Raw genomic sequence first — 21,407 nt, 5'->3', positions numbered from 1 at the left:
AGGGAAGCACTCTTGCCACTGGGCCATATTCCCAGCTCTGGCCCTGCTTTTTTCTATGGGGCCAAAGCAACTGTGCCATATTGCACTGTGATTCGCACCCAGGCCAGCCGTAATGCTCAGCTTCTTCCACCAAGGAACTCCAACTAGGAACAAAATACTCCAGTTCTTTTTAGTTGGAGAATTTAAACCGTTCCCTAGTTGCTTTGTACTAACATGAGGGAGGAGAGATTGCTTCCCAATATCAGGATTCCAAAGGTAAGACACTTCCTGAGCCTCTCTAGGCTAGATTCAGACATGCACCGGAATCACCAGTGTAATGCAGTCATCATCCATTGATTTTCCAGCTCTTGGGGGAGTTTGTGGGGTTTTTGACAATCCTGGGGCTTGAACTCAGTGCCTGAGCACTGTCCCTGGCTTCTTTTTGCTCAAGGCTGGCACTCTACCACTTGGGCCACAGCGCCACTTCTGGCTTTTTCTATATATGCGGTGCTGGGGAATCGAACCCCAGGGCTCCGTGCACGCTAGGCGAGCACTTTACCACGAGGCCACCTTCCCAGCCCCTCTTGGGGGAGTTTTGTCTTCTGGACCCCCCCGCCCCCCCCCCCACCAAGCACCAACCAGAAAGACCGTGTTGTTGAGAACAAGGAATTGGGAGCTAGGTGAGGAACGGAAACGTCTCCGCATTCCCAGGGAGTGCAGGCCGGCGTCCTTCTCCCTCCCTCGGGAACGTGGAGGGGCGGCGGGCGGCGAGCGCGCCCTCGGCGCACGCGGCCCCGGTCCCGAGGACTCGGGGTCACACTCCGGGCCACGGGGCCGTCGTCGTCCGCCGGGGAGACTGGCGGCGGCGGCGGCGGCCCTGGGTTTCTTCCCCGGACTCGCGGCACCAGCCACAGGAAACCCAGCGGAGCGAGCCGCCGCCGTCCCCTCCGCTCGGGGGCACAGGGCCGTGCGCCGGCCTTAAGGCGGGCTCGCGCGGCGCCGTCACTGCCCCAGCGAGCGCGGGACCCACCAGGGGCCCTTACCACTTGAAGACGACGGTGCCAGGCGGCAACTCGCGCGAGACTGAGGTAGTACTCTCGCGAGAAGCCTGGGAGGCGACAGTGATGGCGGCGGCGGGAACCGGACCCGGCCCAGGATCCGGGGCCGGGCCGGGCCCAGGAGCGGCTGCAAATGCAACCACCGCAGAAGAGGGAGAAACGAAGCCTGTGGCGGCGGCGGCAACCGCTCCGGCTGGGGAGGGACCCTCGGCGGCGCCAGCGACGGAGCCCAGCTCCGGAGAGGCGGAGAGCGGGTAAGCCGTCCCGCGGCCTGGGTGGACGCCGCGAGGGAGGCCCGCCTCCCCGCCTCCGAATCCCGCGGCTCCCGGGGCTCGCCCGCCCTTCCCCTCCGGGCCTAGGCCTGGGCCAACGGCTCGGCTCGCCCGGCCCCCGCGGGGCCCGTAGCCCCGCCCGCCGCCGGCCCGGCCCCTCTGGTGTGACCCAGGCCACGCCTCCTTCCGCACCTTGGGCGGCCGGAGGTAAGCGTGACCGGCCGCGGGTCGCGGCTCCCGCACTGGCGTTCGCGCCCGGCTGGAGGTGGGTGGCTCCCGGCTCTGGCAGGACCTTCCTCAATATCCCGGGAAGAGGCCACCCCACGGTGCCAGACTGGACGGTGACAGTTGTGCTCAGCGAGCCCCCGAAGGGGCGAGCGGCGTCTCCGCGGATCGGCGAGGACGTGTCCCTAAGGACCGGATTAACTTCCCCGTGTCTGTCTTGACTATGTTACTGCAGATGCCCCGACGGAAAGCCCGAGCCTCCAGCCCAGAACTGGCTTAGCTGAAAAAGCTGTAGGATTGTGAAGTTCCACTGGGCTGGAGTGGTCGTCTTTGGGAATTAGGCATTTTGAGGTCTGTTTCTCTTGAAGATTCTTACGTGCTTTCCTTACAGGGATGCAAACTCGGTTGATGTAAGTGGAGGTGTGGAGACAGAATCTTCTAATGGAAAAGATACACTAGTAAGTATTTCGTTTTGGCTGTGTTCAAGGTAATCTGTGGTTCTTTTTTTGTTGTTAAATTAAGCGAACTAGTAATTCAATCACATCAATTCATTTGTTTCTCCAATTGTTCTCTGGCTACAGGAAGGTACCGGGGATACTTCAGAGGCTATGGATACTCAGACTGGCTCCGTTGATGAAGAGAATGGCCGACAGTTGGGAGAGGTAGAATTGCAGTGTGGGATATGTACAAAATGGTTCACAGCTGACACCTTTGGCATTGATACCTCGTGAGTACATTTCCTGGTCTTAAAGAATTGCTTTATAAAATCAGTTTCAACATGTCCAGAAGTTGAGTAGTAGACAACATAAATGCCTACTCCTCCTAAGCCCACATCAACAGATCGGATGTTGAATAAGGAATTGTTTTCATTCCCTTAGCATGCCACCTATTTACTGAGGAAACAGCCCTAATAGGTACAATGGTGGGTATTGTCCCTACTTTTGAGCTTACAGCCTGCATAGTAAGACTATACAATTAGAGCATTATCTAAACAAATTTGAAACAGTATCAACTAAGTTTTACATGAGGTGTTTGGATTTTTTCAAAAGGATTTGGAGTATATTGTGAACAAAGCCTGTTGTCAAAAATGGTAGAGTTCTTGCCACTGTGCTCAAAACCCCTGGTTTCCATCCATAGCACCTCCAAGAACAATTTCAAATTTTAAAAAAATGGGAAGAAAAAACAGCCAGAGAAGGAGTGACTTTGTACAAAAAGAAATGTACTCTTTACCTGACTTATGTAACTGTAACCCTTCTGTACATCCCCTTTATAATAACTATAAAAAATTAAGCTGGGCACTGGTGGCTCATACCTGTAATCCTAGTTATTCAGGAGGTTGAAGGCTGAGGATCAGGATTGAAAGTCAACCCAGGCATGAGAGTCTGTGAGGCTTTTATCTCCAACAAATCACCAAAAAAAAAAAAAAAATGCTGGGAGTTGAGCTGTGGCTCAAGCTGTAGAGTGCCAGCCTTGATTAAAAATGCTAAGAGTCTGGGGCTGGAGATATGGCCTAGTGGCAAGAGTGCTTGCCTCGTATACATGAGGCCCTGGGTTCAATTCCCCAGCACCACATATACAGAAAATGGCCAGAAGTGGCGCTGTGGCTCAAGTGGCAGAGTGCTAGCCTTGAGCAAAACAGAAGCCAGGGACAGTGCTCAGGCCCTGAGTCCAAGGCCCAGGACTGGCAAAAAAAAAAAAAAAAAAAAAAAAAAAAATGCTAAGAGTCAGTGCCCTGGCCTTGAGTTCAAGCCCCAGTAGAGGCGCGCACATGCACACACGATGCTAGCTCTAAGCATCCTTTTTACTTTTTCCTTTGCCCCCCTTCTGCCCATTGCTTCTAGCTTCTTTTGGTATCTTATACTCTCTTCTCTTTCTAAGCATTGAACATCTGGTGAATTAGCCATGTGACTGTGACTGAAAGGTTTGTTATTCATGGGATTTGGTCTAGAGCTAGCTGGGTAGCGTTATTAACACATTTGTCAATTGTGCAGCTAATGACTCTGTAATAATGCTTGTTATGCTTGGTATTATGGTAACAAATTTAAATTTGACTGTTAAGCCTAAGTTAGTCTGAAATTAACGTCTCTGACATGAAATACCTTCCTGTGTAATCTAGGTAAAAATTTTAAATGGGTTTTTAGAAATGTTAATATACTAATTAACATGTGACTGTTGACCTAGACTATCTAATTAAAATAAGAAAGAAAAATACTAAAGATCCAGAAAAGGATTTTTATAGAAAGGTCTAAAAGGTTTGGAAGACACTATTCTAGGCAGTCTGGTTAATTAATTAGACCCCCAAATTGAGCCACTTTGGATAGATCAAGTAACTGGGAGCCATCCTAGAAAAAGTCAAATCATAGTGAAAAGTTTTAATACCTCTGGAGAGACAAAGTTGGTACCTGAATTTGAAAAAAGGATGCACTGAATACCTGATCCTGTTTGAATTAAAATAACTATGTGCCCATCTTCAATGTGAGACTGCCTACATTGAGTTTATCATAGAAGTAGAAAAAGGAATTGTTAGTTTGTATTGCTGGGGGAGGGAGTTGAACTCTTCCTTGAACTTGCTAGGCAAGGCAATGCTTGGGCTGGCTTCAATTGCGATCCTCTGATCTCCTTCTCTTAAATAGGTAGGATTGCAGATGTAAGCCACTGGTACCCAGTATGGTGGTTCTTTTTTGAGATAGGATCATATTTTCCTCACTAGGCCAGTCTAGAATGTGACCCTCCATTTTGAGTTTTGCCACCAAGTCCAGCCAGTGCTTGAGAAGTCTCCTGAGCTTTCTTTTTTGACCAGACTGGCCTCCAGCCATGACCTTCCAGAGTTCTTCCTCCTAAATAGCTGGGATTACAGGCTTGAGCCATCTTGCCCAGCTAGTCTTAATGTTCTTAAGAGTGTTTCTTCCTTCCCTTTTCTTTTGCTGAAACCAGGATTTGAACTTAGTTTCATGCTTGCTTCCCTTGCTTGCTCAGCTGATGCTCTACTACTTAAGATGAGACTCTAGCCTAGCTTTTTCCTGGTTATTTTGGAGGTGGTGTCTCAGACTTTCCTGTATAGCTATGATTACAGGCATGAGCCACTCAGTAAGAGTATCACAATAGTTAGAATTCCTTTCACTTCTCCTTCTCTGTCCATGTAATCAGCCACCAAGCTTTTTCTTGTCTTCTCTACAAAAAGATATTTTCCATTTTTATTAATCCCTATAGTTCAAGCCTATGCTTCCTACCTTTCAAATTTCATTTATTCATTTATTTATTTTTGAGACAAAGTCTGGCTGTGTTGCCTACACTAGTCTTAGTTTGTGATTTGTGGGCTCAAGAATTGTGCATCATGATCTTTTATTTATTTATTGTTTTATGATATCCTGTACAAATCTTGTCCTAGACAGATTTTTTATTTTATTGATTTATTTTTTTGCCAGTCCTGGGCCTTGAACTCAGGGCCTGAGCACTGTCCCTGGCTTCTTTTTGCTCAAGGGTAGCACTCTGCCACTTGAGCCACAGCGCCACTTCCGGCTTTTTCCATATATGTGGTGCTGAGGAATCAAACCCAGGGCTTCATGTATGTGAGGCAAGCACTTTACCACTAGGCCATATTCCCAGCCCCTTGACAAATCTTTTCTAACTCCTAAAGTCAAGTTTACTATTAGGGTCCTTTGAGCTTGTAAGGACTAATATCACCTGTAGGCTTCATTTGGTAACAGCAAGTAATGTTTTGTGACTAGGCTGTCTTCTTCAATCATTTTTTATGTCTGTATATGTTCTGGTACTAGGGCTTGAACTCAACCCTATGTGCTGTCCCTGCTTTTGTGCTATCATTCTACCACTTAAGCCACAGCCCTACTTCCAGATTTTTTGGTGCTTAATTGAAGATAAGAGTCTCACAGACTTTCTTGCCCAGGCTGGTTTTGAACCATGATCCTCTGATCTCAGACTCCTGAGTACCCAGATGATAGGTGTGAGCCACCAGCATCTGGCTTAAACACTTAATTTACATTTAAAAATTCATATTGTCATGCATTCTATGTGCTTTTCTTGATGTGATCAACACTTCCTAAACTGCCTGGTATACTCTTTAGGTGCTAAAAGAGATAAGTTAACCTAGATAGGATGCCAGTGAGAACCTTCCACACACTGTATCATCTACTGTGGTGAATAATATCTTGTTTTTGGTGTCAGAAAAATCTAAGACTGGAGGCATATGTGGCTCAAACGAGAGAGGGCCTGCCTAGCACACATGAAGCCCTAAGTTCAAACTTAGGGCTTCTCTTAAGTACTCCTCAGGAGAAGGAAAAAAAATGTTTGTTTTGGTCTTGATGACCTGTTTATTTTTATTTTATTTTTTATTTTTTGGCCAGTCCTGGGGCTTGGACTCAGGGCCTGAGCACTGTCCCTGGCTTCTTTTTGCTCAAGGCTAGCACTCTGCCACTTGAGCCACAGCGCCACTTCTGGCCATTTTCCATATATGTGGTGCTGGGGAGTTGAACCCAGGGCCTCATGTATATGAGGCAAGCACTCTTGCCATTAGGCCATATCCCCAGCCCCCCTGTTTATGTTTTGAGTATGGTGACAGTTTTAATCTAACTGACTGAGAAGGGCTCCTGTTGAGTTCTTCTTTATGAACTAGTATAATCTGAGGGGAGTATGATGAGTTATGCTTATAGTCCAAGCTCTCAGGAGGCTGAGGCAGCAGGAATTTGAGTTCAACACCAGCCTGGGGTTCATAGATACTGTATTAAAAAGAAAAAAGTCTGTTTTCAGTGGTTTACTAATCTATAATTTGGCTCATCCACAGATCCTGTCTGCCTTTCATGACCAACTACAGTTTTCATTGCAATGTGTGCCATCACAGTGGGAATACCTATTTCCTCCGGAAGCAAGCAAGTAAGAACAATTAGGATATTTCCCAAATAATTGTCCACTGGAAAAGACAAAAGCTAAGCATAGGCTTAGTATAATCCAGATACTTTTGTAGCTGCTAGAAGTTAAGTTTAGGTTCAGTCAGGGTTTAGCCTGGGGTAATTACTGTTGATCCATTTCAGAACAAATGATGACTTCCCTTTTGACTACTCTAAAAGTTACTTTGTTGTCTCATTTGTTGCATAGTACTTGCTGATAGAAATGTGTATTACAGGTAACGATTTTCCTTTTCTTTTTGATAGATTTAAAGGAAATGTGCCTTAGTGCTTTAGCCAACCTAACATGGCAGTCCCGAACACAGGATGAACATCCAAAAACTATGTTCTCCAAAGATAAGGTAGCTATGTAATTAATATAATTACAATTACGTTTAAGAACGGGGTGGAACTTCTACGTATATGCTTTAATAAAGGCTTTCTCCCTAATTTTTATTTTCTAGTCCTGGGGCTTGAACTCAGGGCCTAGACTCTATCATTGAGCATCTCATGGCTTGCATTTTATCACTTGAGCCACAGTGCCACTTCTGGCTTTTTCTGTGTATGGGGTGCTGAGGAATCGAACCCAGGGCTTCATGCATGCTAGACAAGCACTCTACCACTTAGCCACATTCCCAGCCCTTCTTCCTGATTTTTATGAATGAAAGATTATAGATTCATGCTTATCTTGTTTTTAACTTCATATAATGTACTGATTTCCTAGCTTAGCTGATAGTATTATATATTCTTAAATTGTTTTGATCTGCCTTATAGAAGCAAGCAGTTGTCTATCTCATTACAGTCAGAGCTGAGGCAGACCTTCTCACCCTAGTTTAGCACCTTCCTCCCCCTTTTTTTTTCCAGTCCTGGGGCTTGAACTCGGGGCCTGGGCTCTGTCCCTGAGCTCTTCAGTTCAAGGTGGCTCTACCACTTAAGCCACAGTGCCACTTACTGTTTTCTGGTGGTTAATTAGAAATAAGAGTCTCGGGCTGGGAATATGGCCTAGTGGCAAGAGTGCTTGCCTCCTTCACATGAAGCCCTGGCTTCTATTCCTCAGCACCACATATATAGAAAAGGCCAGAGGTGGCGCTGTGGCTCAAGTGGCAGAGTGCTAGCCTTGAGCAAAAAGAAGCCAGGGACAGTGCTCAGGCCCTGAGTCCAAGCCCCAGGACTGGCAAAAAAAAAAAGAAATAAGAGTCTCAGGGACTTTCCTGCCTGGGCTGGTGTTGAACTGCAATCCTTAACTCTCAGCCTCCTGAGTAGCTAGGATTACAGGTGTACTGGGCCTATTTGCTATTTTTTTTTTTTTTGTCAGTCCTGGGCCTTGAACGCAGGGCCTGAGCACTATCCCTGGCTTCTTTTTGCTCAAGGCTAGCACTCTTATCACTTGAACCACAGCGCCACTTCTGGCTTTTTCTGTATATATATGTGGTGCTGAGGAATCGAACCCAGGGCTTCATGTATATGAGGCAAGTACTCTTACTACTAGGCCATATTCCCAGCTCTTATTTTCTTTTCTTGTTAGTGCTAGTTTACCTATGAAACTGAGGCATGAACTTGAGCTAACAGTTCCAGGTTTGTGAGGATTTTTGTGTGTGTGTGTGTGCTGGGGCTTGAACACAGGGCCTGGGCACCGTCTCTGAGCTTTTTTGCTTAAGGTTAGTGCCCTACCATTTGAGCCACAGCTCCATGTGCTGCTTTTTTTTGTTCCTGCCCCAGTTGGCTTTGAGCCTAGATTCTAACATCTCAGCCTCCTGAGTTCTGAGGATTACAGGTATGATCCACCAGCGTTCAGCTTGGTTTATGAGGTTTTGATCAGCAAACGATTGCATGTATCACACTGATTTAATAAGACATAATGGAGCTGAACATTTCCCCTTGACTAGATTATGTAGTCATGACTGACATTGTACTGCAATATATTACATGTTTATGGTGATGCTGGTATAAAGAAACCCACTACACTGCAAGTTTAACAAATAGTTATGTCTAGAATATAATACTTGGTAATGACTTGATGAGGTTTCAGTGTAGCCCAGCTAATCTGAAATTCATAATCTTACCTCAGTTTCTTAAATCCTGGGATTATAAGTGTATACTATCATGGGGCTCTCGTGGCTCACAACTATAATCCTAGCTACTCAGGAGGCTGGGATCTGAGGATCACAGTTCAAAGCCAGCCCAGGCAGGCAAGTCCGTGAGATTCTTTATCTCCAGTTAACTACCAGAAAATCAGAGGTGGAGCTGTCGCACCAAGTGGTAGAGCATCAGCCTTGAGTACAAACGCTCAGGGAGAGCACCCAGGCCCTGAATTCAAGCCCCATGACCAAAATGAAAAGGGAATTCCTAGCTTAAACTTTGCTTTTTAACCATTATTTTAGAGTATAACTTAAGAAAAGTTTATTGCAAAACAATACATTGTTTAATGTCATGTACAGGCTCGTACATCTCATGCTTACAATCTGCCTGTGTGTGCACGCTCTGGTACCATGGCTTGAACTGAAGTCTCATGCTCTTATACAGCTTTCCAGCACACATATGGTGCTGTACCACTTGAACCATGCCTCCAGTCTGGCTCTACTGGTTGAGTGGAGATAAGGAGTCCCACATACTTTTCTGCCTAGACTGGCTTCAAACCATGATACTCTGATCTCAGCCTCCTTGAGTAGCTGTGTTTTTAAGCATGTACTATCCACACCTGACATTATTAGCATGTTTCATGAAGGCCTTGTTTTCTCTTGATTTTCTAGGTTTATCTCATATTTGTTTCATCATACCTCTAGAAGCAATAATACAATTCATAGTCATTCATTTCTGGGTTCCTGATATATTGTTCTAGAATCAACCAATGTAATCACCCAGATAGATGAAACTTTTTGTGTGTGCCAGCCATAGGGCTTGAACTCAGGGTCTGGACACTATTCCTGAGGTTTTTTGCTCAAGGCTAGCACTCTACCACTGAACCACAGTGCCACTTCCCATTTTCTGGTCATTAATTGGCGATAAAAGTCTCAGAGGCAGACTTTGTGAACAGTGACCCTCAGATCTCAGCCTCCTGAGTTGCTTGAATTACAGGCATGAGCCACCTGCATCTGGCATATTTTCTATTCTTTTTTTTTTTTGGCCATGGGGCCTGGGCTCTGTCCCTGAGCTCTTCAGTTCATGAACTTTCCTTCCTGAGCTTCAAACCAAGATCCTCACTCAGATCTCAGCCTCCTGAATAGCTAAGATTATAGGCATGAGCCACCAGCACCCAGAAATTTGGAGATTTATAAATGTGTTTGTCACCATGCCAGGATTCCCTGTTAATTTTTAAACTCTTATTTTCTAGAATAACCATATATTTCAGGCTTCTTTTGTACTGTCTCTGATTTTAACTCCTGTTAATGTTGGTAAAGATTTAGTTTTTACCAAGCTAACTCTGATGCTGGCAGACTTTGGAAGATTCTGTAAAATATGAATTATTTTATGCCAAGAGATCAAAGTCAGCCAATGTTTTAGACATGTAATTAAGGGCTAGAAGAGCTACCAATCCAAGTAGTGGGGATGGAAAAAGCACCGTGGTAGATGAAAGTTTTTGGTGCCTAGAGGGTATCCAAAAGAAGATATCATAAGTAGATAGAAACAAGAGCTCAGGAACTAGTAATTTGTGACTAATTTTCCAGTTGACATCAAAGACAATATGATAATTCCCCCCCCCCCCCCCGCTGATTGTATTAGAAGCCCTAAGTAGATAAAATTTCCATGGCCATCAAAAGTCTTTGTGTTGTTTACAACCAATTAAATATTTGTTTAGTGGTTAAAGGCTGAAAATGGTTTAAAAAAAAAAATCTAGGGCTGGGAATGTGGCCTAGTGGCAAGAGTGCTCTCCTCATATACATGAGGCCCTGGGTTCGATTCTCCAGCACCACATATATAGAAAACGTCCAGAAGGGGCGCTGTGGCTCAAGTGGTAGAGTGCTAGCCTTGAGCAAAAAGAAGCCAAGGACAGTGCTCAGGCCCTGAGTTCAAGGGCCAGGACTGGCCAAAAATAAAAAAAAAATTAAAAAAATGAATTGTAAGAAGATCTTTGAAAATGGGATTCTTTCTCTGTGAGCATAACTTTGAAAACTACTATAAGTCTTAATGTATTTTATCTTAAAAATTAGGATATTATACCATTTATTGATAAGTATTGGGAGTGCATGACAACCAGACAGAGACCTGGGAAAATGACTTGGCCAAATAACATCGTCAAAACCATGGTAAGTAGGCTAAAATTGATTTGACATTTGACATTTGACATTTTAAAAACGAGTGCTTTTTTTTTTTTAATAACAATTTAACCTCGGGCTGGGGATATGGCCTAGTGGCAAGAGTGCCTGCCCCATATACATGAGGCCCTGGATTCAATTCCCCTGCACCACATATATAGAAAATGGCCAGAAGTGGCGCTGTGACTCAAGTGGCAGAGTGCTAGCCTTGAGCAAAAAGAAGCCAGGGACAGTGCTCAGGCCCTGAGTCCAAGCCCCAGGACTGGCCAAAAAAATAAATAAATAAAATAAATTTAAAAAAATTTAACCTCATTGTAAATAATTTTGTGACTAAGAAAATGAGCAATCTGATCTTTGATTGTGTAAGATCATTCTAAGCTTAATAGTTTCAAACACAGATTCAATGAGTTGTATATTTAAGTGAACATCGTTCTTCTTGCTAGGTACCAGACATGTGTAATCCTAGCTGCTCAGGAGGCTGAGATCTGAGGATCAGTCATTTAAATCCTGCCCAGGCAGGAAAGTCTGTGACACTGTTATCTTCAATTAACCACTTAAAAAGCTTTAAGTGGATCTGTGGCTCACAAAGCGCTCAGGGGTAGAGCCTAGGCCCTGAATTCAAGCCTCAAGACACACACACACACACACACACACACACACACAATTATTTTATACACTAAAAATCTTTTTTTTTTCATTTTCATTTTAATTAATTAATTTATTTATTTACCCAGCTTTTTCTGTGTATGTGGTACTGAGAATCAAACCCAGGGCTTCATGCATGCTAGGCAAACACTCTACCACTAAGCCACATTCCCAGCCCTCCATTTTTACTTTTAAGAAGAACCAAAACTAATTCAAATTAACTTTATGACTTAAGAGAGGAACTGGGAAGAAGTTAACAGCAAGCTATTAACAGTGCATATTTTTTGTGGGATAGAAGACTAGGTGAGTATTATTCTAAATATAGTATTTCATTTGTATTTATTTACTGTGCTGGTACTGAGGCTTGGTTTTTTTTTTTGGCCAGTCCTGGGGCTTGGACTCAGGGCCTGAGCACTGTCCCTGGCTTCTTTTTGCTCAAGGCTAGCACTACTCTGCCATTTGAGCCACAGCGCCACTTCTGGCCGTTTTCTGTATATGTGGTGCTGGGGAATTGAACCCAGGGCCTCATATATACGAGGCAAGCACTCTTGCCACTAGGCCATATCCCCAGCCCCAGTACGGAGGTTTTAACTCAAGGCTAGCACTGTCTATTAAGCTTTTTTGCTCAAGGGTGGGACTTTACCACTTGAGCCACAGCTCCACTTCCAGCTTCTTGCTGCTTAGACGTAATAATCCCGCAGACTTTTCTGCTTGGTCTGGCTTTGAGCCATGATCCTCAGATCTCAGCCTCCTAGGTATCTAGGATTACAGGCATAAGCCACTTATGTTATCTCTAAGTATAACATTTTCATTAATATTAGAATTCTGTGTTCCTTTCAGAGTAAAGAAAGAGATGTTTTCTTGGTAAAGGAACATCCTGATCCAGGGAGTAAAGATCCAGAAGAAGATTACCCCAAATTTGGACTTTTGGATCAGGTACATTTATTTGCTCCATGTTCTCTCTCTTTCTCTCTCCCTCTCCATCTCTCTCCTTCTCTCCTTCTCTCCCACTCTCCCTCTCCTCCTCGCCCCTTGGGTGCTGTCCCTGAGCTCTTGACCTCAAGACTAGCACTCTAACACTTGAGCCACATTGCCATTTCTGGTTTCTGGTGGTTAATTGGAGATGAGTCACAAACTTTCTTCCCTGGGCTGGCTATGAACTTTGATCCTCTGATCTCAGTAGTTAGGATTACAGGCATCAGCCACCAACAGGCTTGTTCTTTTTTTTTGTTTAAGTCATTTACAGGTAATCAGATTTTGTGTACATCTATATATATGGCACTACCCATAAAGTGATGGAGTCTACCACATTATGGGGATGTAACAGCAAGCTTCATGGCTGCCTTAAATCCTATCTTAAAATAACAAAGGACTACAGGATTGTTCAGTAATACAGTGTTTGCCTAGCATATGTAATGAATGGGCCCCTGTTGCATCTCTTAACACTGCGTGAAAATAAATAAACTAACAAAAAAAGTGAATGAGACTCTGACTACACAAGGCAGAAGTCCTATAGGGAGCTGTGTCCATGGGGCTTAGTCACTCTAGTTGCTGTGCATGCCTCCTCCACCCTGGTTGATTGGTTAATTGGTTAATTAAACCACTGGACTTCTTATCCACATGCCACTAGCTCGATTCCTGAAACATACCTCTGGTTGGTTTGAAACTCCTTTAGGATTAACAATTTCAATTCTCATGCAATTACAATTTCTCATTATTTTTTATTAGTTGCTATACTAATTTGTTTATGTAGTCTCCTTTTTTCTTTGGATGTTTTTCCTTCCAGGATCTTAGTAACATAGGTCCTGCATATGACAACCAAAAACAAAGCAGTACTGTGTCTACCAGTGGGAATCTAAATGGTAAGTTTTTCAGTGTGTCATTTCTTAAATATTTTTAAGCTATAATTAATTGTGCCTAAGATTGGCTTAGGCTGGGGATATGGCCTAGTAGCAAGAGTGCTTCCCTTGTAAACATGAAGCCCTGGGTTCAATTCCCCAGCACCACATATACAGAAAACAGCCAGAAGTGGCGCTGTGGCTCATGTGGCAAAGTGCTAGCCTTGAGCAAAAAAAAAAAAGAAGCCAGGGACAGTGCTCAGGCCCTGAGTCCAAGCCCCAGGACTCGCAAAAAGATTGGTCCAAACCTGGATATTTTCTAATGTACTTTAAAGTTCAGAATGCAGTTTTTAGTAGCAAGTCAAGGATTTGGCAGGAGAACTTCTGTCACAGCACAGCCTTTTGTTTTTGTGTGTGTGTTTAATCTTAGTGATACATACTGAGTATACAAGTCAATGGAATTTACTGTGATGTTTCTCTACATGCATATATTATGCATTGATGATGTCTGTTCACCCACAGTTTGGTCTTGAGTAAGACAGATTTTGCATAAGACAGGTACAATTTCAAGGTTAGATTTACTGTGCTTATACTGACTCCCATCTGTATCTTTACAACTAATAATTTGGATAAATATAGTTGCTTTCCACTTTTTCCATAATTCAGCTTCTTCTGTCCATTTTCTAATTTTTCTTGCCCTGTATAATTTCTTACCCAGTCTAATCTTACAATAGCATTTCTCTATGGAACGGAATGCTGTCTGTGGCATGTTTATTTGTGTTTGGTAACACATTAATGGGGGAATGCTTGTCATTAGTAGTGGTAATCTAGGGAAACTAAGGAAAACTGGGAGGTAGCTAGCCAGTAGTCTGATACATGGCATCATTAACTTCAAAAGTGAAAGCATCTTGGCTGGGAATGTGGCTTAGTGGTAGAGTGCTTGCCTAGCATGTGTGAAGCCCTGGGTTCAATTACTCAGTATTACATAAGCAGAAAAGGCCAGAAGTGGCGCTGTGGCTCAAGTGGTAGAGCGCTAGCAAAAGAAGCTCAGGGATAGTGCCCAGGCCCTGAGTTCAAGCCCCAGGACTGGCCAAAAAAAAGTGACAGCATCTTAAGTATTTATTCTAAGATGGGTTGGAAATGTAAGTGTTTTGTTTATCTCTTTCACCATGTTTTTTTTGTGTAATTGTTAAAATTTGACAAATACTTGGTCCACTTCTGTTCCTACAGGTGGAGCCACTTTTGGAGGTGAATTCCTCCTCTGTCTTCTTTCAGCCCCCCAGACTTAAGTATTTTGTGGTTTGGAAAATGCTTTTTGCTGAGTTGTGGTAGAAGCTAAACCTAAATAATTTTAAAGCCTTGTGAAAGTGGTGGCAGTAGCACTTAATATGAATAGTAGTTGAGCTAAATGTTAGTAATTAAAAGCTTGTATGTTGTCATATTCTGCCTAACATGGCCAGCAGTTCCTTTAGCATTGCCTCTTTCCTCTAAGGTGGGTCCAGAAATAATGATTTTTTAAAAACCTAATAGCTTTTTGATTGATGATCATGACATTGCAACAGTTTAACATTAAACTTTTTATGAGAAGTAGGAAGTAGGGATCTGATGTGTTTATAAAAAGGAAATTAGACATCTATATCTGGTCCTGTGTATGCAGAATATGACCTACCCTCAATGTCTTGATCCTTTTTATTGCAGCAGAAGTGCTGATAATTTCCAAGCTTGCCCAAATTTATATATAGTACTCTATGCAGTTGTTTACATAAAGGTGTTTTCCTGCAGTTCAGGGACATTTTCTGAAAGGAGGGAGAAACAAACTGAGAGGAATGATAGAGGTGGCAAAAAACTCCAAAGTACCTATTTCAGATATACACAAGGTAATATCCCTTGTGGCCTTAGTATAATGACTAACGTTTTTGTGTAAAATATATACATTTTCTTGATATTATTTGTCCTTAATTCCACAAGCCAGATTAGTCTAACCTAAATTTGATGACACTGGCACAATTGTAATAAATGTATTGACAAATGGATGTGGGAGTAAAACTTGCTTTCTAAATTAAAACTTCTCTCTTCTGTCATGTAACCATGATGAATATTGGGCAGTACTGGAGAGAAACACCTTTGTAGCATTTCCGTTTCTGTTTTCATGTTTGATGTACTTTTGTCTTGTTGGATATTAAAATTAAGTGCTTTAGCAGATACCGTGCCTTTATTATGTTTTCAAAATACATTGTACAGTTCAAGCAAATGAACATGGGCCCAAAGTGAGGACATTTTCATTATGGGGAGGACATTTTCATTATGTTTGTATTGGTTTGAATGGGGCAAAAACCTGTAACTACACAGTTGTTTCATTCTTTTTAGCTATGGGTTCTTGGAATCTGAAAGGGCAGATGCATTTGTGTCACATCCTCAAAAGTATGCAAGTCATTGCAGTTTATTAAGAAAGGAAAGGGCTGGGGATATGGCCTAGTGGCAAGAGTGCCTGCCTCGGATACACGAGGCCCTAGGTTCGATTCCCCAGCACCACATATACAGAAAATGGCCAGAAGCGGCGCTGTGGCTCAAGTGGCGGAGTGCTAGCCTTGAGCGGGAAGAAGCCAGGGACGGTGCTCAGGCCCTGAGTCCAAGGCCCAGGACTGGCCAAAAAAAAAAAAAAGAAAGAAAGGAAAGCTGGAGATTTAACACGGTTTTATCCCTAGTGCAAGATACATTTGAGAACCCAGTGTTTGGGGCTGTAAAACCCTGTAGATTGCTTTCAGAACAAGGTTAAAATCTAATCTGCTTTCAGGAGGAAACCCTCCTGTGGAACTGTTACACAAATGCACATTGTGTGTATTAGTCCCCATGGAATTGCAGTATCCATGTGTTGCTTCCATTACAACTCAGTGAAAGTGATCTGCCTTCTCTTCAAAGGAGGAATCACAGCAGGAAGCAGTGGAAAGGGAAGAGGAGCTAAGCGCAAACAGCAGGATGGAGGGACCACAGGGACCACCAAGAAGGCCCGGAGGTGGGAAGAACGCACCCCACTCATCCCCATTTGCTTATTTGATGCTGGCAAAGTCCACTGCAGGAGAAAGAATCATATTCCTCTGTAGTTAAGTGTCTGAGGCTAAAAAATAAAAAGCATGTTGCCAGGCTGACTGCTTGCCCATAGTTTCTGCTTTTTTTTTTTGGCCAGTCCTGGGCCTTGGACTCAGGGCCTGAGCACTGTCCCTGGCTTCTTTTTGCTCAAGGGTAGCACCCTACCACTTGAGCCACAGCACCACTTCCAGCCGTTTTCTGTATATGTGGTGCTGGGGAATCGAACCCAGGGCCTCATGTATACGAGGCAAGCTCTCTTGCCACTAGGCCATATCCCCAGCCCGCTTGCCCATAGTTTCAAAGCCTTGAGCCAAGGAGCAGAACTTGCCCTGTGTAAGTATTGTATTTTATGTACTGGTCACCACAAAAACAGACTCCAGGGTAGAATCCTCTGTTGATAAGTCTGGGTTTATATAAAGTTCCCTTATCTATTTTTTTTCCCCTTGTCCTGAGGCTTGAACTCTGGACCAGACGGTTGTCCCAGAGCTTTTGCTCAAGGCTAGCTTTCTATCACATGAGCCACAGATCCACTTCCTTACTTCAGATTTTTACTGTGGTTAATTAGAAAGTCTCAAGGACTTTCCTGCCAGGGCAGGCTTCCAACCTTGATCCTCAGATCTCAGCCTCCTGCGTAGCTAGGATTATATAGGTGAGAGCCAGCAGCAGTGGCTGACTTACCTTTCTCAACTTCCTTTATCTTGAGAATAGATACTTGGGGAGGAGCAGTGAAACTAACTGAATGTTAGCTCATTAACTCATCCTACCTTTTCCTTTCCCTTTGTCTAATACTGAAGTGATACAATTCAGGTCACTTATTTTGACCGGCAAACTGGTAGTAAGTGCTCTTATGTTCATTGGTTTATATAATAAATATACTAAAGGAAATCACCTTCAACCCTTGTTCCCTGCCCCTCCCCCCATATATTCTGGCTGTTTGTGCTTAAGGACCATTAGTAGTGACCCTTTTCTGATGTTAGTGGTCAGTCCCTACACAGAGTGTGAGTAATTTCACCAAAACTGCTTTGCAAAATTGCAACATAAAGTAATCTCTTGCACTTCCCTGTTTAGACTGCAGAGGGCGGGATGATCTTTTTGAGAAGTATTTACGAAGTTGCATGTTTTCCAACTGAAATCTAATGAATCGAGCCTTTCTTACAAGTTAGGAGTCGAGGTTAATATAACTAGGATTTTAATTTTTTTTTCTGTTTTTCAGTGACCCTCTGTTTTCTGCTCAGCGTCTTCCCCCCCATGGATACCCCTTGGAACACCCATTCAATAAAGATGGCTATCGGTATATTCTAGCTGAGCCTGATCCCCATGCTCCTGATCCTGAGAAGCTTGAGCTTGATTGCTGGGCAGGAAAACCTATTCCTGGAGATCTCTACAGAGCTTGCTTGTACGAACGAGTTTTGTTAGCGCTACATGATCGAGGTATGGATGGCGGTACTAATGTTAGTGTGTATTCAGGGTTACTTTGGCCTGCTTATATTAGCTTTGTCCAATCTAGGATGAAATATACATCTTAGTCTGTTACTATTACCCCATCTTGTCATCTCTAACTAGACTTAACCAGAATGTGTAAGAGATCAATTCCATTTGAGTTTTTCCACAAGTTTTAGCCATGTTATGTACACTTTATGCATGTATATGGTTTTTTTATTTGTTTGTTTGTTTGTTTCTGTGCTCTTCCTAAGGCTTAATCTCAGGGCCTGGGTGCTATCCTTGAGCTCAAAAGCTTAGGGACTGTGCTCAGGCCTTGAGTGCAACCCCAGGACTAGCACATTAAAAAAAAAAAAAAAATGGCCTTGGGGATATGGCATAGTAGTAGAGTGCTTGCCTAGCCATGCATGTGGCCTTATGTTCAATTCCTTGGTACCACATAAACAAAAACAAAAAAAAAAAAAAAGAAGAAGGCAGAAAAGTCCATGAGATTCCTATTTCCAGTTAACCACCAGAAAAAGAGAAGTAGCTTCTGTGGCTCAAAGTGGTAGAGCGCTGGCCTTGAGCAAAAAGAGCTCAGGGTCAGTGCCCAGGCCAAGGTCAAGCAAGCCCCATGACCCACAAAAAAACCTGTTTTGAGGGTTGGTGGCATGGCTCAAATGGTAGAACATTTTTGCCTAGGAAGATCAAGATCTTGGCTGGGAACATGGCCTAGTGGCAAGAGTGTTTGCCTCGTATACATGAAACCCTGGGTTCAATTCCCCGGCACCACATATATAGAAAAGGGCTAGAGATGTCGCTGTGGCTCAAGTAGCAGAGCAAAAGAAGCTAGGGACAGTGCTCAGGCCCTGAGTCCAAGGCCAGGACTGGCAAAAAAAAAAAAAAAAATCAAGATCTTGAGTTCAAACCTCACTACCATAAAACAAAACAATGAAACGTTTTCATTTTTGAAGTAGTGTATGTTGAACTTTGGGTGCTGTGCTTTCACTCACTCCCAGCCAGCACTCTTCACCTTGAACTTCACCTCCAGCTTGAGCTTTCTGCTGGTTAACTGGAGATAAGAGCCTCAGTTTTGTCTGTTCTGGTTGGCTTTGAACTAAAATTCTCAGACTTCAGTCTCTTCAGTAACTAGGATTATTTAGGCATGAGCCCACTTTGATTTTACATTTTTAAGCTTAGATTTAAACATAGATTTTACATTTTAAACTTATAGTGAAGTTTCAAAAATAATGCAATTCTTCTCATCAAGCTTCTAATGATAACTATTCTATTCAACCATAAGAGTTAACCAAAACTAGGAAATTAACATTGATAAATGCTCTTAAATTGGAGAATACTAAAGCTTGACTATCTTTATTCTGAAAATCCAAAATGTTTATAAATCCAAAACCTGTGGAGTGTCAACATAATGCTCAAAAAGGGTTTTTAGATCTGGGTGCCAGTGACAAACAACTATAATCCTAGTTACTCAGGAGGTTGAGATCTAAAGGATTGAGGTTCTCAGCTAGCCAAGGCAGAAAAGTCTGGGAAACTCCTGTCTCCAAAATGAACAGCAAAAAGCTAAGCTGGAGGTGTGGCTCTGGTAATGGAATGTCTACAGAGTGAGCTTGAGGCCCTGAGTTCAAGCTCCAGTACTACAAGAGGGTACTACACTTCTGATCCTAAGCATTTTATATAAGGGATACTCAACCAGTATTAATTAAAGACCTTGCTTAAACTTCATTTTTTTTCACTATTTTTTTCCATTAGAATCCCTCATTGCCTTTAACTATTTCTTCTTAGTCTATTATTATGATCTTTGAGATTTTCAATAGTTACTCTTGACCATTGTACTTTCTTTGTGTATTAATTAGATCACTTGTCAAAATTTATTCAGTGACTATTTGATACTTTCTCATGATTAGATGGTAAGAATAACACAGAAATGATTCCTTCTTGTTCCATCTCACGAAGCTACAATATTGCTATGTGTTTTGGTTATACTGAGTATAGTGATTTTGTTGAGGTGGTCCTGATGGCTTCTCTACTGTAAAGTTCCTGTGATTGCCTTTGTAGTTAATGAACAACTTAGGGAAAATATTTGGGGACTATGCACATATCCTGTTTTTCCATAAAGTTATGTTCACTGACTAGCACTTAGTTATTACTATGATGTTTGCCTTTGATTTTTCTGTTTCTTTCCTGACTTCATTTATTTGGTTATATTGGTAGGGACTCGGGTATTTATTTTGTTGTATAGGGTACACTTGAATTCATTTCTTGTTTAAATTATTCAAGTTTTGACTATTTGGAGTCTCTTCAACTTGACTCTTATGCTTTTGTTTTGTTTTGTTTGCCAATCCTGGGGCTTGAACTCAGTGTCTAGGCACTGTCCCTGAGCTTCTTTTGCTCAAGGCTAGCGCTTTGCCACTTGATCCACAGCACCATTTCTGGCTTTTGCTGTTTATGTGGTACTGAGGAATTGATTACAGGGCTTCGTGTGTGCTAGGCAAGCACTCTACCTCTAAGCCACATTCTCAGCCCTATGGTTTTTTTTTGTTTTGGGCGGGGGAAAGAGGGGGTTGGAAGTATTTTCTTACATTGCACTATTATATTTCTGGCTTGAGTTTTTCTTGCTGTAGTAATTGACACTTTTTTAAATTGTTTTGACTAGAAAGTTAAAATTAAGATCTGTATGTTTATTTTATTTACTTACTTTTTTCCCCCCAGTCCTGGGCCTTGAACTCAGGGCCTGTGTACTGTCCTTGAGCTTCTTTTACTCAAGGCTAACGTTCCTACCACTTGAGCCACAGAGCCACTTCAGGCCTTTCCTGTTTATGTGGTACAGAGGAATCCAACCCAGGGCTCCATGAATGCTAGGCAAGCACTCTACCACTAAGCCACACTCCCAGCCCCTAGGTGTTCATTTTTATTTGGAGGGTTTTTTTGTTGCTGTTGTTATTGTTTTATTTTTTGGTGGTGTTGGGTTGTGAACCCACTGCCTATTGTTCCTAGGCCAGTGCTCTACCACTGGAGCCACTTAAAGCCTTTTTAAGCTTTCAGTACTTTCAGATAGGGAATTAAATTTAGGACCTGGGTTGCCTGGCCCTCAGTCATCCCATTAATTACACTTCCCACACAGCACCTACCACCATACTCAGCTAAAAAAATTTTTTGCCAGTCCTGGGCCTTGGACTCGGCCTGAGCACTGTCCCTGGCTTCGTTTTTTGCTCAAGGCTAGCACTCTGCCACTTGAGCCATAGCGCCACTTCTGGCCATTTTCTATATATGTGGTGCTGGGGAATCTAACGCAGGGCTTCATGTATAGGAGGCAAGCACACTTGCCACTAGGCCATATTCCCAGCCCTAAAAATTTTTTTTTAAATTTTGTTTAATCATTTATTTTGGCCAGTCCTGGGGCTTGGACTCAAGGCCTGAGCACTGTCCCTGGCTTCTTTTTGTTCAAGGCTAACACTCTGCCACTTGAGCCACAGTGCCACTGCTGGCCATTTTCTATATATGTGGTACTGGGGAATTGAACCCAGGGCCTCATGTATACAAGGCAAGTACTCTTGCCACTGGGCCATATCCCCAGCCCCAGCTTTTCTTGATTAAGATGAGGTCTCAAGAACTTTCTGTTCTAGCTGACTAAAAACCATGGCCCTTCTAATCTCCACCTGCTGAGTAGCCAGGATTACAGATGTGAGCCACCTTGCCTGGTAGATTGTCTTAG

The 21,407-nt window shown here is 43.1% G+C and overlaps 1 protein-coding gene across 3 annotated transcripts in view; it reads left to right on the top strand.

The window, feature by feature from the left end:
- The first annotated feature begins 911 nt into the window (after positions 1–911).
- Ash2l (ASH2 like, histone lysine methyltransferase complex subunit) overlaps positions 912–21,407 on the top strand; it is a 34,341-nt gene continuing 13,845 nt past the window's right edge. Inside the window, exons 1-11 of one of the 3 annotated variants that reach the window (XM_048330382.1) lie at positions 912–1,291; positions 1,926–1,992; positions 2,116–2,261; positions 6,333–6,421; positions 6,700–6,794; positions 10,581–10,676; positions 12,171–12,266; positions 13,117–13,192; positions 14,399–14,416; positions 16,088–16,181; positions 17,469–17,686. In XM_048330382.1, the coding sequence (XP_048186339.1) occupies positions 1,104–1,291; positions 1,926–1,992; positions 2,116–2,261; positions 6,333–6,421; positions 6,700–6,794; positions 10,581–10,676; positions 12,171–12,266; positions 13,117–13,192; positions 14,399–14,416; positions 16,088–16,181; positions 17,469–17,686 (1,183 nt within the window). In that variant the 5' untranslated portion in view covers positions 912–1,103. Of the gene's footprint in view, positions 1,292–1,485; positions 1,575–1,925; positions 1,993–2,115; positions 2,262–6,332; positions 6,422–6,699; positions 6,795–10,580; positions 10,677–12,170; positions 12,267–13,116; positions 13,193–14,398; positions 14,417–16,087; positions 16,182–17,468; positions 17,687–21,407 lie in introns of those variants that run through there. The other 2 variants (XM_048330384.1, XM_048330383.1) reach the window with 2 other exon arrangements.

The sequence above is a fragment of the Perognathus longimembris genome, chromosome 21 (assembly GCF_023159225.1).
Source record: "Perognathus longimembris pacificus isolate PPM17 chromosome 21, ASM2315922v1, whole genome shotgun sequence".
In the NCBI taxonomy this organism is placed as follows: Eukaryota; Metazoa; Chordata; class Mammalia; order Rodentia; family Heteromyidae; genus Perognathus; species Perognathus longimembris.
Note: the sequence above shows the minus strand (reverse complement) of the source record. Positions and strands in the feature narration are given on the sequence as shown.